The sequence below is a fragment of the Oncorhynchus gorbuscha genome, linkage group LG03 (genome assembly GCF_021184085.1).
Source record: "Oncorhynchus gorbuscha isolate QuinsamMale2020 ecotype Even-year linkage group LG03, OgorEven_v1.0, whole genome shotgun sequence".
Classification (NCBI taxonomy): domain Eukaryota; kingdom Metazoa; phylum Chordata; class Actinopteri; order Salmoniformes; family Salmonidae; genus Oncorhynchus; species Oncorhynchus gorbuscha.
The window spans coordinates 33,969,660-33,986,506 of record NC_060175.1 but is presented as its reverse complement, the minus strand read 5'-3'; the positions used below and the strand labels follow the sequence as shown (position 1 = coordinate 33,986,506).

General features: G+C 44.2%; 1 protein-coding gene across 2 annotated transcripts in view; it reads right to left on the bottom strand.

Annotated features, from left to right (window-relative positions):
• Positions 1-16,847, bottom strand: part of LOC124031252 (sodium-coupled neutral amino acid transporter 3-like) — a 42,895-nt gene that overhangs the window by 6,148 nt on the left and 19,900 nt on the right. For both annotated transcript variants that reach the window (XM_046342302.1, XM_046342304.1), the window contains 6 exons: positions 13,319-13,401; positions 11,998-12,056; positions 9,406-9,543; positions 3,537-3,616; positions 2,962-3,062; positions 634-758 (listed from right to left, as the gene is read on the bottom strand). In XM_046342302.1, the coding sequence (XP_046198258.1) occupies positions 634-758; positions 2,962-3,062; positions 3,537-3,616; positions 9,406-9,543; positions 11,998-12,056; positions 13,319-13,401 (586 nt within the window). The remainder of the gene's footprint in view (positions 1-633; positions 759-2,961; positions 3,063-3,536; positions 3,617-9,405; positions 9,544-11,997; positions 12,057-13,318; positions 13,402-16,847) is intronic.

Here is a 16,847-nt window from a genome sequence, read left to right as displayed (position 1 = left end):
AAACCTGCTCCAGAGTGCTCAGGACCTCAGATTGGAGCGAAGTTTAACCTTCCAACAGGACAACGACCCTAAGCACACAGCCAAGACAATGCAGGAGTGGCTTTGGGACAAGACTCTGAATGTCCTTGAGTGGGCCAGCCAGAGCCCGGACTTGAACCCGATCGAACATCTCTGGAGATCTTAGAATAGCTGTGCAGTGACACTCCCCATCCAACCTGACAGAGCTTGAGAGGATCTGCAGACAAGAATGGGAAAATTCCCAAAATACAGGTGTGCCAAGCCTGTAGCATCATACCCAAGAAGACTCAAGGCTGTAATCGCTGCCAAAGGTGCTTCAACTAAGTAATTAGTAAAGGGTCTGAATACTTATGTAAATGTGATATATACGTTTGTTTTTATATAAATTTGCAACAAATTCTAAAAAACAGTTTTTGCTTTGTCATTATATGGTATTGTGTGTAGATTAATGAGGAAATACATGTTTTTTCAATCTATTTTAGAATAAGGCTGAGACGTAAAAAATGTATAATAAATACGAGGGGTTTGGATACTTTCTGAATGCACTGTACATCTTTACTTACACAGTTTCATTGAGCCAGACACCATTTGTGCTGAGGTAACTAGGCTACTCACAGGGAAGAGCACTATGGGGACGGTGAGTGTGACAGCAGTGAGCACGGCCAGACGGACACACAGGATCAGGGTGTCGTACGGGTCCAGACGGCTGTAGGTGTGCAGCAGCTCTGACTCCACCTCACCTATAGGGGGCAGACACACAGGAGGAGTGCTTAGAGAAGCATCAATAACCACCAACTCCAGTAAGAGCAGAACATGTAGTACTAATGATATGCAACATATCATTCACAACAATGTTTTTTCAATCAGACGGCATATCAAATCTGACTTACACATTAGATGCTGCTCTTCATTTTGCTCAGAGCCTTATACTGAGATATAGGTAACTGCCAAAATAAAGGAAACACCAACATAATGTGTTTTAATAGGGCTCTGGACCACCACGAGCCAGAACGGCTTCAATGCACCTTGGCATAGATTCTACAAGTGTCTGGAAATCTATTGGAGGGATGCGACACCATTCTTCCACCAGAAATCCCATAATTTGGTGTTTTGTTGATGGTGATGGAAAACATTGAGATCTGGAGATTATTTTCATGCTCATCAAACCATTCAGTGACCACTCGTGCCCTTTGGATGGGGGCATTGTCATACTATCGTATCCAAAATAACGGCCTGCCCAGAATTATAACCTAAGCATGAAAGGATGTTAATTGTTTAATTAACTCAGGAACCACACCTGTGTGGAAGCACCTGCTCTCAATATACTTTGTATCCCTCATTTACTCAAGTGTTTCCATTATTTAGGCTACCATGGCTATGCTGCCATAGTATGATAATGTCCCCATCCAAAGGGCACGCGTGGTCACTGAATGGTTTGATGAGCATAACGGTGTTTCCGTTATCTGTATATACTAGGGTAATATACTGCTCTGACTGTGCTTATAACATTGTCATAGAATAGAATCACTGGGATATTACAAACCAGTCTGACATGAACAATGGACACTAGGAGGAGTAGTTACTTCATTATGTTTCTCTACCACTATCTAAACTTCTGAAGCCACATGACATGACCCATCGTCCCCATCTGAGACTAACTAACTGATTTTATAACAGCCTCTCAAGCCTAAAAGAGCTGTGTTCATGCAAATGGATGGCACACGTGACAAGTGGCTTTGCTGTTAGCGAAATGAACTAGCCTGAAACTCATGTAAAATGGGCCTGAGAAAAAACATGAGATTCAGCAGCAGGATGAGCAGCAGTGAAAAGAGAGAGAGATGGAGAGAAAACATGGGAGAGGGAGGGAAAGAGAGAGAAAAGGAAGGGAGAGAGAGAGAGAGAGAGAACATGGGAGAGGGAGAGAAAGAGAGAAAAGGAAGGGAGAGAGAGAGAGAACATGGGAGAGGGAGAGAAAGAGAGAGAAAAGGAAGGGAGAGAGAGAGAGAGAACATGGGAGAGGGAGAGAAAGAGAGAAAAGGAAGGGGGGAGAGAGAGAAAAGGAAGGAGAGAGAGAGAGAGAGAGAGAGAGAGAGAGAGAGAGAGAGAGAGAGAGAGAGAGAACATGGGAGAGGGAGAGAAAGAGAGAAAAGGAAGGGGAGAGAGAGAGAAAAGGAAGGGGGAGAGAGAGAGAGAGAGAGAGAGAGAGAGAGAGAGAGAGAGAGAGAGAGAGAGAGAGAGAGAGAGAGAGAGAGAGAGAGAGAGAGAGAGAGAGAGAGAGGGAGAGGGAGAGGGAGAGAAAGAGAGAGAAAAGGAAGGGAGAGAGAGAGAGAGAACATGGGAGAGGGAGAGAAAGAGAGAGAAAAGGAAGGGAGAGAGAGAGAACATGGGAGAGGGAGAGAAAGAGAGAAAAGGAAGGGGGGAAAGAGAGAGAGAACATGGGAGAGGGAGAGAAAGAGAGAAAAGGAAGGGAGAGAGAGAGAGAACATGGGAGAGGGAGAGAAAGAGAGAGAAAAGGAAGGGGGAGAGAGAGAAAAGGAAGGGGGAGAGAGAGAGAAACATTGGAGAGGGAGAGAAAGAGAGAAAAGGAAGGGGGGAGAGAGAGAGAGAACATGGGAGAGGGAGAGAAAGAGAGACAAGGAAGGGGGGAGAGAGAGAGATAGAACATGGGAGAGGGAGAGAAAGAGAGAAAAGGAAGGGAGAGAGAGAGAGAGAACATGGGAGAGGGAGAGAAAGAGAGAGAAAAGGAAGTGGGGAGAGAGAAAAGGAAGGGGGAGAGAGAGAGAACATGGGAGAGGGAGAGAAAGAGAGAAAAGGAAGGGGGGAGAGAGAGAAAAGGAAGGGGGAGAGAGAGAGAGAGAGAGCAGGGGAGAGGGAGCGAGAGAGTGATAGAGAACAGGGGAGTGGGAGAGAAAGAGGTAATGACATGGAGGTGAGGTGCCTCACCATAGAAGGTCAGGTATCCAAACAGAGCAGCCAGGAAGTACATGGTGTACATGACTACAATGGAGATGTTGGACACATGCTGCATCCTTTGCTTGGTGGGGCTGAAATCAGATAATATTGCATGATGTGATGTCACACACACTTACACACACCATACACACAGACACACACACACACCAACATACCCACAAAGACACAAACAAAAAAGGCCAGTTTTATCTTTTGTCATCATATTGTACTTTGACTGAGATTGTTTCAGAAGTTACATAAGATCCAAGACTCAAAGGAATGTAATATTGTGGCTGAACACGTCAGATGAATCTAAAGAGACAGATGTTATAGTGGGTTCAACAGGGCAGCAGGATGATTATCCAGATTATGACCAGGCTAGCCATGTGTATTTACACATGACATTACTGAGAATGCAAGGCAGTGTGCTATATGACACAGGCATATGAGTAGCCAAGCACATAGCTGACATAATGATTTTCCTATCTGCAGTGTGACTGAACTGAATTCAGGGTCCAATAGTAAACAGCTACAGCGTTGCATCCTGTTGCAAGCAGAGCACCTACTTTTTGAGCTCGGTGTAGATGGGCAGGACCTCAGGGTGGCACACAAAGGCAAATGCCAGGATTGGGATGGTGTAGGCCGTCTGGAAAAAATAGAACACTATGAAGTACGTTTGGACATTTTATTAGGATCCCCAATAGCTGTTGCAAAAGCAGCAGCTACTCTTCCTGGGGTCCACACAAAATATGAATCATAATACAGAATGACATAATACAGAACATCATTAGACAAGAACAGCTCAAGGACAGAACTACATACATTTTTGAAAAGGCACACGTAGCCTACATATCAATGCATACATACAAACTATCTAGGTCAACTAGGGGAGAGGCGTTGTGCCGCGAGGTGTTGCTTTATCTGTTTTTTGAAACCAGGTTTGCTGTTTATTTGAGCAATATGAGATGGAAGTTCCATGCAATAAGGGCTCTGTATAATACTGTACGCTTTCTTGAATTTGTTCTGGATTTGGGGGCTGTGAAAAGACCCCTGGTGGCATGTCTGGTGGGGTAAATGTGTGTGTCAGAGCTGTGTGTAAGTTGACTATGCAAACAATTTTGGGATTTTCAACACATGAATGTTTCTTATTAAAAGAAGAAGTGATGCAGTCAGTCTCTCCTAAACTTTTAGCCAAGAGAGACTGGCCTGCATAGTATTCATATCAGCCCTCTGATTACAATGAAGAGAAAAATGTGCCGCTCTATTCTGGGCCAGCTTCAGCTTAATAACTAGGTCTTTCCTTGCAGCACTCGACCATAATCAACCATAAGCATAATCAAGATAAGATAAAACTAGAGCCTGCAGGACATTGTGGAGTGTGGTGTCAAAAAAGCAGAGCGTCTCTATTACAGACATGCCTCTCCCCAACTTTACAACCATTGAATCTATATGTTTTGACCGTGACAGTTTACAATCTAAGGTAACAACAAGTCATTTTGTCTTAACATTTTGTTCAACAGCCATACCATTCATTACCAGATACAGCTGAGGTCTAGAACTTAGGGAATGAGTTGTACCAAATACAATGCTCTTAGTTTTAGATGTTCAGGACCAGTTTATTACTGGCCACCCACACAGTCACCATGGATAAGGCTGCACCAGCCCCAGCCGTCTTACCCCCAACCCATCGTTTTACTAGCCATTAGGGCCTGGACGCACACATCACACAGAGCTAATTGTTTCCCTGTGATTAACTTGGAACTACTGACCAGCTTTAGCCGGCTAACCGATGCCTGGGCTGTAAACTGATCAGCAGGAGGGATTGGCCTAACTAGCCTGGGTGACTAAGGAAATCTCACACATCTTTAAGGGATGCTAATAACAGGATTATATATGGATTATATATGTATATATGGATTATATATGTATAACAATAGGATATATATATACTAGTCAATACTCTACTGCTAATTCTTCAGTGTATGACTGACTACAAAAGACCACAACTATACTGTTACTATTAGTACGGCATAATATGTATATCATATATAATGGCAATTGATGTATTTAACCACTTCAATAGCCCTAGAGTAGAATAGGCGTAGACATTGCCATAGTCAGACAACGTGAGTCACAGAAATGCCAGGCCTTTCCATCAGGGTCTTTTACCTAGAATTAACCCACAGAGAGAGGACTGTTATGAGTCTGATAACCCTAACCCAGAGAGAGAGGACTGTTACTGTGTCTGATAACCCTAACCCAAAGAGAGAGGACTGTTACTGTGTCTGATAACCCTAACCCAGAGAAAGAGGACTGTTCCTGTGTCTGATAACCCTAACCCAGAGTTGGCCTACAGAGAGAGGACTGTTACTGTGTCTGATAACCCTAACCCAGAGAGAGAGGACTGCTACTGTGTCTGATAACCCTAACCCAGAGAGAGAGGATTGTTACTGTGTCTGATAACCCTAACCCAGAGAGAGAGGACTATTACTGTGTCTGATAACCCTAACCCACAGAGAGGACTGTTATTGTGTCTGATAACCCTAACCCAGAGTTTGGCCCACAGAGAGAGGACTGCTACTGTGTCTGATAACCCTAACTCAGAGAGAGAGGACTGTTACTGTGTCTGATAACCCTAACCCAGAGTTGGCCCACAGAGAGAGGACTGTTACTGTGTCTGATAACCCTAACCCAGAGAGAGAGAGGACTGTTACTGTGTCTGATAACCCTAACCCAGAGAGAGAGGACTGTTACTGTGTCTGATAACCCTAACCCAGAGAGAGAGGACTGTTACTGTGTCTGATAACCCTAACCCAGAGAGAGAGGACTGTTACTGTGTCTGATAACCCTAACCCAGAGTTGGCTCACAGAGAGAGGACTGCTACTGTGTCTGATAACCCTAACCCAGAGACAGAGGACTGTTCCTGTGTCTGATAACCCTAACCCAGAGTTGGCCTACAGAGAGAGGACTGTTACTGTGTCTGATAACCCTAACCCAGAGAGAGAGGACTGCTACTGTGTCTGATAACCCTAACCCAGAGTTGGCCTACAAAGAGAGGACTGTTACTGTGTCTGATAACCCTAACCCAGAGAGAGAGGACTATTACTGTGTCTGATAACCCTAACCCACAGAGAGGACTGTTATTGTGTCTGATAACCCTAACCCAGAGTTTGGCCCACAGAGAGAGGACTGTTACTGTGTCTGATAACCCTAACACCGGGGAGAGAGGACTGCTACTGTGTCTGATAACCCTAACCCAGAGTTGGCTCACAGAGAGAGGACTGTTACTGTGTCTGATAACCCTAACACCGGGGAGAGAGGACTGCTACCGTGTCTGATAACCCTAACCCAGAGTTGGCTCACAGAGAGAGGACTGTTACTGTGTCTGATAACCCTAACACAGAGAGGGAGGACTGTTACTGTGTCTGATAACCCTAACCCAGAGAGAGAGGACTGTTACTGTGTCTGATAACCCTAACCCAGAGAGAGAGGACTGCTACTGTGTCTGATAACCCTAACCCAGAGTTGGCCCACAGAGAGAGGACTGTTACTGTGTCTGATAACCCTAACCCAGAGAGAGAGGACTGTCACTGTGTCTGATAACCCTAACACAGAGAGAGAGGACTGTTACTGTGTCTGATAACCCTAACCCAGAGAGAGAGAGGACTGTTACTGTGTCTGATAACCCTAACCCAGAGAGAGAGGACTATTACTGTGTCTGATAACCCTAACACACAGATAGAACTGTTATTGTGTCTGATAACCCTAACCCAGAGTTTGGCCCACAGAGAGAGGACTGTTACTGTGTCTGATAACCCTAACCCAGAGAGAGAGGACTGTTACTGTGTCTGATAACCCTAACCCAGAGAGAGTGTCTGATAACCCTAACCCAGGACTGTTACTGTGTCTGTGTCTGACTAAACCCTAACCCAGAGAGAGAGGACTGTTACTGTGTCTGATAACCCTAACCCACAGAGAGAGGACTGTTACTGTGTCTGATAACCCTAACCCAGAGAGAGAGGACTGTTACTGTGTCTGATAACCCTAACCCAGAGTTGGCTCACAGAGAGAGGACTGTTACTGTGTCTGACTGTGTCTGATAACCCTAACCCAGAGACAGAGAGAGGACTGTTAAGAGAGAGAGGACTGTTACTGTGTCTGAGGACTGTTCCTGTGTCTGATAACCCTAACCCACAGAGAGGGACTGTTACTGTGTGTCTGATAACCCTAACCCAGAGTTTGGCCCACAGAGAGAGGACTGTTACTGTGTCTGATAACCCTAACCCAGAGAGTGAGGACTGTTACTGTGTCTGATAACCCTAACCCAGAGAGAGAGAGGACTGTTACTGTGTCTGATAACCCTAACCCACAGAGAGAGGACTGTTACTGTGTCTGATAACCCTAACCCAGAGTTGGCCCACAGAGAGAGACCTGTGTCTACCAGAGAGAGAGGACTGTTACTGTGTCTGATAACCCTAACCCAGAGAGAGAGATGACTGTTACTGTGTCTGATAACCCTAACCCAGAGTTGGCCCACAGAGAGTGGACTGTTACTCTGTCTGATAACCCTAACCCAGAGAGAGAGAGGACTGTTACTGTGCCTGATAACCCTAACTCAGAGTTGGCCCACAGAGAGTGGACTGTTACTGTGTCTGATAACCCTAACCCAGAGAGATAGAGGACTGTTACTGTGTCTGATAACCCTAACCCAGAGAGAGAGGGGACTGTGACTGTGTATGATAACCCTAACCCAGAGTTGGGCCAAAGAGAGAGAGGACTGTTACTGTGTCTGATAACCCTAACCCAGAGAGAGAGAGGACTGTTACTGTGTCTGATAACCCTAACCCAGAGAGAGAGGACTATTACTGTGTCTGATAACCCTAACACACAGATAGAACTGTTATTGTGTCTGATAACCCTAACCCAGAGTTTGGCCCACAGAGAGAGGACTGTTACTGTGTCTGATAACCCTAACCCAGAGAGAGAGGACTGTTACTGTGTCTGATAACCCTAACCCAGAGAGAGAGGACTGTTACCGTGTCTGATAACCCTAACCCAGAGAGAGAGGACTGTTACTGTGTCTGATAACCCTAACCCAGAGTTGGCTCACAGAGAGAGGACTGCTACTGTGTCTGATAACTCTAACCCAGAGAAAGAGGACTGTTCCTGTGTCTGATAACCCTAACCCACAGAGAGAGGACTGTTACTGTGTCTGATAACCCTAACCCAGAGTTGGCCCACAGAGAGAGACCTGTGTCTACCAGAGAGAGAGGACTGTTACTGTGTCTGATAACCCTAACCCAGAGAGAGAGATGACTGTTACTGTGTCTGATAACCCTAACCCAGAGTTGGCCCACAGAGAGTGGACTGTTACTCTGTCTGATAACCCTAACCCAGAGAGAGAGAGGACTGTTACTGTGTCTGATAACCCTAACCCAGAGTTGGCCCACAGAGAGTGGACTGTTACTCTGTCTGATAACCCTAACCCAGAGAGATAGAGGACTGTTACTGTGTCTGATAACCCTAACCCAGAGAGAGAGGGGACTGTGACTGTGTATGATAACCCTAACCCAGAGTTGGGCCAAAGAGAGAGAGAACTGTTACTGGGTCTGATACAGCCCCAGAGACTGACGTGAGTTCCTGAGTGGTTCTATTTTATAGTCAGACGGGAGCTGGCATTTCAGTCTGGTAACACAGACAATAAATCAATCAAATGTATTTATAAATCAATCTTTACATCAGTAGATGTCACAAAGTGCTGATACAGAAAACCAGAAGCATGGTGGCCAAGAAAAACTCCCTAGAAAGGCAGGAATCTAGGAAGAAACCTAGAGAGGAACCAGGCTCTGAGGGGTGGCCAGTCCTCTTCTGGCTGTGCCCAGTGGAGATTATAAGAGTACATGGCCATTAAGGCCAGATCATTCTTCAAGATGTTCAAACTTTCATAGATGACCAGCAGGGTCAAATAATAATCAGAGTGGTTATTGGGAGTGCAACACGTCAGCACCATAGCCGAGCATTCAGAGGTCGAGACAGCAGGTGAGAGAGAGAGAGAGAGAGAGAGAGAGAGAGAGAGAGAGAGAGGAGAGAGAGAGAGAGAGAGAGAGAGAGAGAGAGAGAGAGAGAGAGAGAGAGAGAGAGAGAGAGAGAGAGAGAGAGAGAGGAGGGGAAGAGAGAGAGCACTGAGACGCTGAACCCTAACCTTCACATGATGGATAATCCTATTGCATCCTATTCAGACGTGCATTACTCTTTCTGGAGCACAAGGGTCTGATGAATGCAGTGTGACTCAACACAGTGGGATTGTTCATAGCACAAACAGGTTAGTGTAAATTATAGATTCTTCCCATTGTCATTAGCAACATGCTACGTTTTTACTTGAATAACAGGGCTGGAATGGATGGACTGATGGAGATGACTATACAGGAACCCACCTGTGAGTTGAGGTTGACCATTTTCGGAATGCAGGCTGGGTTGTAACCAGTGTCATTGGTAACAGAAGTCACACTGGCTGTGCTGTTAAAGGTAAAGTCCAAAAAGGGACAGTGGGTGTGGAACTTCTTATAAATGACCTGTGGAGAGGAAAGAGGAGTTGGGTGGATGAGAGGAGGAGCCTGGAGGGAATGGGCCTGCATACATAATACTAGTCTACACAGAAAGGCTGGAAATATGTTAGGGCCCAGCCAGGGACAGGGAACAGTGGGCATGTATTAGAGCACAGCACTAAAACTAGGTCAATGAAACACACACACATATGGACACACACACATACACACACACAGACACACAGACACACACACACACACACACACACACACACACACACACACACACACACACACACACACACACACACACACACACACACACACACACACACACACACACACACACACACACACACACACACACACACACACACACACACACACACACACACACACACACACACACAGACTAATGCCATTTGAAACTGCTGGGTACACAACTTGTCCACAAAAATCTGAGAGGAAATCGGAATATTAAAGAGGTTGAACCGCTGATCAAATCAAATGAAATGTTATTTGTCACATACACGTTTTTAGCAGATGTTATTGCCGGGGGTAGCGAAATCAGACACTGTGGCTAGATTAACAAGACGTTTATCTTTAAAATGGTGTATAATACTTGTATGTTTGAGGAATGGAATGTTTGATGAATGTTTGAGGAATTTTAATTATGAGATTTCTGTTGTTTTGAATTTGGCGCCCTGCAATTTCACTGGCTGTTGTCGAGGTGGGACGCTACCGTCCCACATATCCCAGAGAAGTTAAATGCGGTGGTATGGACTTTCAGCTTTGTGCGAATGCTGCCATCAATCCATGGTTTCCAGTTTGCATAAAGTCCAGTGAAGTTCCTTGATGGCCGTCTTGGTATCCGCTTGGATGTGCACGGCTGTGACGATAACCGAGGAGAGTTCTCTTGGGAGATAATACGTTCGGCATTCGATTGTGAGGAATTCTAGATTAGGTGAACAAAAGGACTTGAGTTCCTGTATGTTGTTACAATTACACCATGAGAGTCATTAATCATGAAACATACACCCCCGCCCTTCTTTTTACCGGAGAGATGATTATTCCTGTCGCCGCGATGCACTGAAAATCTTGTTGGCTGTATGGACTCCGACAGCATGTCCTCAGCTAGCCATGTTTCCGTGAAACTGAGTATGTTACAATCCCAGATATCTCTTTGGAAAGCAACTCTTGCCCAGATTTAGTCAACTTTGTTAACTAGGGACTGGACATTAGCGAGCAATATACTCGGGAGCGGTGGGTGGTATTCGCGCATCCGAAGCCTCACTGGAAGACTGCTCCGACACCCTCTCCTCCGGTGGTGTCGTTTTGGGTCGGCCTCTGGAATCACTTTGTCTGCAGACAAAGGATCCACTTTGGGAAAGTCGTATTCCTGGTCGTAGTGCTGGTTGTGCTGGTAAGTTGACATCGCTCTGATATTCAATAGTTCTTCCCGGTTGTATGTAATAACACTTAAGGTTTTCTGGGCTAACAATGTAATAAATAATACATAAAAATACAAAATACTGCACAGTTTCCTAAGGACTAGAAGTGAAGCTGACATCTCTATCGGCACAGCACAACAAGGTGTGTTCAAGCATGTCTTGTATGCTGCTGCATAAATTATGTAATATGCCAGGGAGATATGTATACTGTAGCTAACAAAGTAATACTATGTGTATGTTGTGTAGTAAGCTGTTAGTAGCCCATGTGCCTCACCCTAATAATTTGGTCTATTTTCCCCTCATCATTTGTCTACTGCTCTGACTTCGTGTTTCACAAGTAGCCTATAACCTGTGTTTGAGAAATGTAATCATTGAATATTGTAAGAGCTTTTATTGTCTGCTTATATGCCCCCTTTATTTATCCTACGATTCTGACTTGGTGGACAGCGAGAATACTGTAAGAACGGCTCATGTTCTGAATTCTGTCACTGTACATTTTCAAAAGTGCTGAACAAATAGTTATATTGACTACGTCCGCCCTAGCTCGCTCATTAATGTCTTCATCGAAATTACGGATTGCCTTTAATCCGCTTGTTGTCGCCTTATGCCATAGTTTGTACATCTCAATTGTCAGTAGAAACCACATTTGTTTAAGCAAGTCAGCCGTATCAGCTATGTTTTTTTTAAAGGGCGAATTAACCGTTTCGCTGCCAGACAAGGCCCCGCTGATAGCCAGGTGTAGATGTGGTATATTGCAATTCATGTGTCGTTTAGTGTTTTATTGTGTAGTGGCTTTGCTGGCATGCATCCCCCCCCCCCCCCACTAAGATTTGCAAAAAAACATGGTAAAATCGCATGCATATTGTGATCCGGGCACGTAACTCGGGCTGGTGTGTAACTCATGCATTGATGTCGCTGGGAGATTTGCATACAAATGATGTTACACACAGCGTTCCAGATAGGGTTGGGTCCATTACAAGAGCACTGCAACAGGTGGAGGTCTACAGCTGTATAATATGACGGTACATACCGAGATGAGGAAGAAGACCATGCAGGTGAGAGAAAAGCCACTGGTGTAGCCCAGGTACCCTGAAACAACACAGTGACAACATCAGAACTACTCACATCAGACATCACCCTGCTATATCCTCTGAGAAAAGTGATGTGGGAGGTTAGAAGGACTCTCAATATTTCCTCAATCCCAATTCTAATTATAGGGAATATATACAAACATTCCCAGTATCATGACAATGTGTTTGGGTGTGAGATCATAAGCGTGTATGTTCTTAGAGGGCCCAGTGGACTAAACTAAACAGGACTGCATCTCATTACTTTGCCCTGGCAGCATGGGCTCTCTTTCTACTCTCTGCTCTCTCTCTCTCTCTCTCTCTCTCTCTCTCTCTCTCTCTCTCTCTCTCTCTCTCTCTCTCTGTCTGTCTCTCTCTCTCTCTCTCTCTCTCTCTCTCTCTCTCTCTCTCTCTCTCTCTCTCTCTCTCTCTCTCTCTCTCTCTCTCTCTCTCTCTCTCGCTCTGTCTTCTCTATCTTTCTCTTCTCTCTCTCTCAGCTCAATTCTCTGAAGGAGAGAACCGCTTAACAAGAGGTCTGTACTTCTCTCCCAGCCTCCCACCCCTATCTCTGCATCTCTCACCTCTCTCTACTCTGTCTTACTCTCCATCTCTCTCCGTCTCGCTCTTCTCTCTCTCTCTTGTGTAATTGTATAATGAGCAGTTTTTGCCACTGCTATCCGAGTGACATGGGCAAACATAAACAGACAGAGCAACACGTACGGGAGAAAAACACAGAGACTCTTACTCTGTCACTTGATGAAAGCTTTGTAGACATTTCACTTTATCAAACGAGAGAGCTCATTAAATGGACATGAAGCCAGGGAAATCTGAGCTGGGTAGTTTTACATTTTCATAAGACTGCTGAGAGTAACATTATCTGAAATGACACAGTTTAGCACAGATATCTACTTTGAGTCCATCCTAAAACAGTGGGGGAGTGTTTGCCATGTAACACAAGAATAAAGAGAACATGAGAGCGGGCAAGAGAGGGGGATTGGGAAAGAGAAGGAGGAAGAGAAGGAGGGGGAGGAGAAATGAGACAGAAGAGATGGTTTTAATCCTTTCTATCCCTTAATCCTTTCTATCCCTGGAAGGGTTATGGGAATCACAACAAAGAAATTAAATGACTGTTCAAGATTAATAAAAAATATAATATATATATATTTGAAAATATTGAGTCAAGCTGAAAAATAAAATTGGAGAACCTTCATTTACAAAACATAACACAAAATGTCACTTATGATTATAACATTGTTAATTAAACAATTATTAAGGTTTTCTCACCTAGCTGCTTCATCAAAGCCAGAGGCAGGATGACACTGATGGACACCATGATGACCAGGTAGTTCCCATTCAAGTACCACTCACTGGAGGGAGAAAGGGGGAAGAGAGAGAAAGAGAAAGGGGGAGGAGAGGGGGTGAAGAGAGAGAGAGAAAGAGAGACATGTTATATACATAACTCTGTTAAAATAATTTATTACATCTTTAGTCCTTATTTGTAAGGGAAATGTTCAATGTCTCTGCGATGTTAAATGAAAGGAGAAAAACTCCTTGCCAGTTAAGCCATCAGGGATAAGGATAAAATTCCCAATGGACTCACCCCCTGAGGAACTCACTAACTGTTCTCTCAATCACACAGTTGGTAGAGCATGGTGCTCAATGACCACCCATATGTAAAATGTATGTACACATGACTGTAAGTCGCTTTGGATAAACCATCTGCTAAATGGCATACTGTATATTATAGGGATGTGACAATTCACGATATGCACCGGACCCTGATTTTTAAATGTTTAAAATATGACAGCGTTGGTCTGCTGACCCCAATCCAAATATAGCATCATAAAATTGATTCAAACGTTACGAATGGCTGATTCCATAACATTTTATTTTTCATATTACTTTCTACTTTCTGAAAATACCTGATATTTTGTGACAACTGGTGCGTCCTCTCCAATAGTGTCGAACTAAAGGCATGTAACTGTTGACAGTCATTGATCTACAAGTAATTTTGCATTCCGTAATTTGCTTGATTATTGTTATCAACACGCTGTTGAAAACGATGTTACATGACCTAGAGCATGGTTATATCCTTCCTGTTTGGCCCTGTCCAGGGGTGTCATCGGATGGGGCCACAGTGTCTCCTGACCCTTCCTGTCTCAGCCTCCAGTATTTATGCTGCAGTAGTTTATGTGTCGGGGGGCTAGGGTCAGTTTGTTATATCTGGAGTACTTCTCCTGTCCTATCCGGTGTCCTGTGTGAATTTAAGTATGCTCTCTCTAATTCTCTCCTTCTCTCTTTCTTTCTCCCTCTCGGAGGACCTGAGCCCTAGGACCATGCCTCAGGACTACCGGGCATGATAACTCCTTGCTGTCCCCATTTATGAACATTTGAACATCTTGGCCATGTTCTGTTATAATCTCCACCCGGCACAGCCAGAAGAGGACTGGCCACCCCTCAGAGCCTGGTTCCTCTCGGTTTCTTCCTAGGTTTTGGCCTTTCTAGGGAGTTTTACCTAGCCACTGTGCTTCTACACCTGCTTTGCTTGCTGTTTGGGGTTTTAGGCTGGGTTTCTGTACAGCACTTTGAGATATCAGCTGATGTACGAAGGGCTATATAAATAAATTTGATTTGATTTGGTCAAGCACATTAATGTTTCAGACATTTTCGGACTACTAAACAACTATTGATTTAGAACTACAGAGCATTACCACAAGTCGCAAAGAAAACAGGAGCTACCTCCACTATTCCAGCACCATTTCAACATCATCAAATCACCTCTGCTTAGTCTAATACATTGACAACTTAAAGATACCAAAAACAATTTAGTCCAATCAACTTAAGTTAAATACGATGTGGCTGTCCATGGTTCTGATTTCTGCGTGCGTGTGCGTGTGCGTGTGCGTGTGCGTGTGCGTGTGCGTGTGCGTTTGTGCTTGTAGAGTAAAGCCTATGCCATCCTCCTCTATTTCATGTTGACTGTCACACCCTGATCTGTTTCACTTGTCTTGTGCTTGTCTCCACCCCCCTCCAGGAGTCGCCAATTTTCCCCATTATCCCCTGTGCATTTATACTCTGGACTCTGCCCTGGATTACCAACCTTTACCTGCCCTTGACCTGACGTTTGCCTGCCCCCTGTTTTGTAAATAAACATTTGTTATTTCGAACTATCAGATCCCAGGATAAGACAGGGACAGGGACAGTTCAAAATAACAAAAGTTTATTTACAAAACAGGGGGCAGGCAAACGACAGGTCAAGGGCAGGCAGAGGTTGGTAATCTAGAGCAGAGTCCGTAAGGTACAGAACGGCAGGCAGACTCAGGGTCAGGGCAGGCAGAACGGTCGAAAACCGTGAGAACTAGAAAACAGGAACTAACGAGAAACAGGATTACTGGAAAGAACGCTGGTAGGCGTGACAAGACAAGACGAACTGGCAACAGACAAACCGAAAACACAGGAATAAATGCACAGGGGATAATGGGGGAAATGGGCGACTCCTGGAGGGGGGTGGAGACAAGCACAAGACATGTGAAACAGATTAGAGTGTGACATTGATGAAACAGTCTGTCATACAGTACACACGTTTTTTGTTGTCCTAGGCTACCTGGCTAAAATGCTTGCTCGCTAGCCTAACTTTAATTCATGGGCAACATTAGCTAGTTAACATTAGCCTTCTACGTACATCTAGCTACATATTGAACTTCCATCCTCTCAGCCCACAGGTACAACAATGTATGAATTAACAGTTGGATTGTAACCACAGAATGACACATTTTTTATACTTTTTTTCCATGGAAGGCCAGATGTCCGCTGGCTTCCCTTGCCTTTAATGCTACGGGCGGCAACCATGTCATACTCATTTGGACCAGACAACATCAGATAGATGGCCTACAGGCATAGAGACAGAGGGACATTGTTTCGCTCGCTCTGTTGCTTTCTCCTCTGAAATATATTCAGCCTCTTGTGAATTGAAGGAAAATGATGAAGCACAGAGAGAGACGAAATCTAAATTATTTCATGTTTATTTATTTTTTCTTGGTGAATTTTTTGAGGAAGCCTGTCTTCCCTTGGCATCCATGAATATGAGGCACACCTCATGACTAAAGCGGGAGGAGAAACGCCTGGAAAAGAAAGTCATTACATTTGCAAACGGTCAAAACCATTCAATTTCGAGATGGGGGTGAAATGGAAAGTTGTGCTATTCATTGGCTATGTCATAGCTAATTTGTAAGCAATAAATATTGATACACAAACATCCAGCTCAGAGAGGCCCAGCTCTTCAGCTCTATCAGCAGAATGGACAATGAATGGACAAATTAATGTATTTATGCAACAAATGTTTGTGCATCGAATCGTATCACATCAATCCGAATTGCATGAATTCAATTTGTTCTCTAATCAAACCGAATGGCACCGAATTGTTTCAAACTAAAACGTATAGCTCTGTATTGTATCGGAGCCCATATATATATATATATATATATATATATATATATATATATATATATATATATATATATATATATATATATATATATGTCTTCCCAGAACCATTAGACCAGGGATCATCAACTAGATTCAGTTGCGGGATGATTTTTTCTTGAGTGCATGGTCCGGGGGCCGGAGCACAATTACAAATCATTTGTAGACTGCAAATTGATCGCAAGAAGCCTAAACAGATATAATATTTGACTGACACGTAATAATTTCAAACCTTGCTTACATTTGCCATCTTATCGGCTCTTAACCAACCATGCCATTTGGTTCGTTTTTTTTGCGTTGTTTGTAACATGTTTTGTACATAATATTGCTG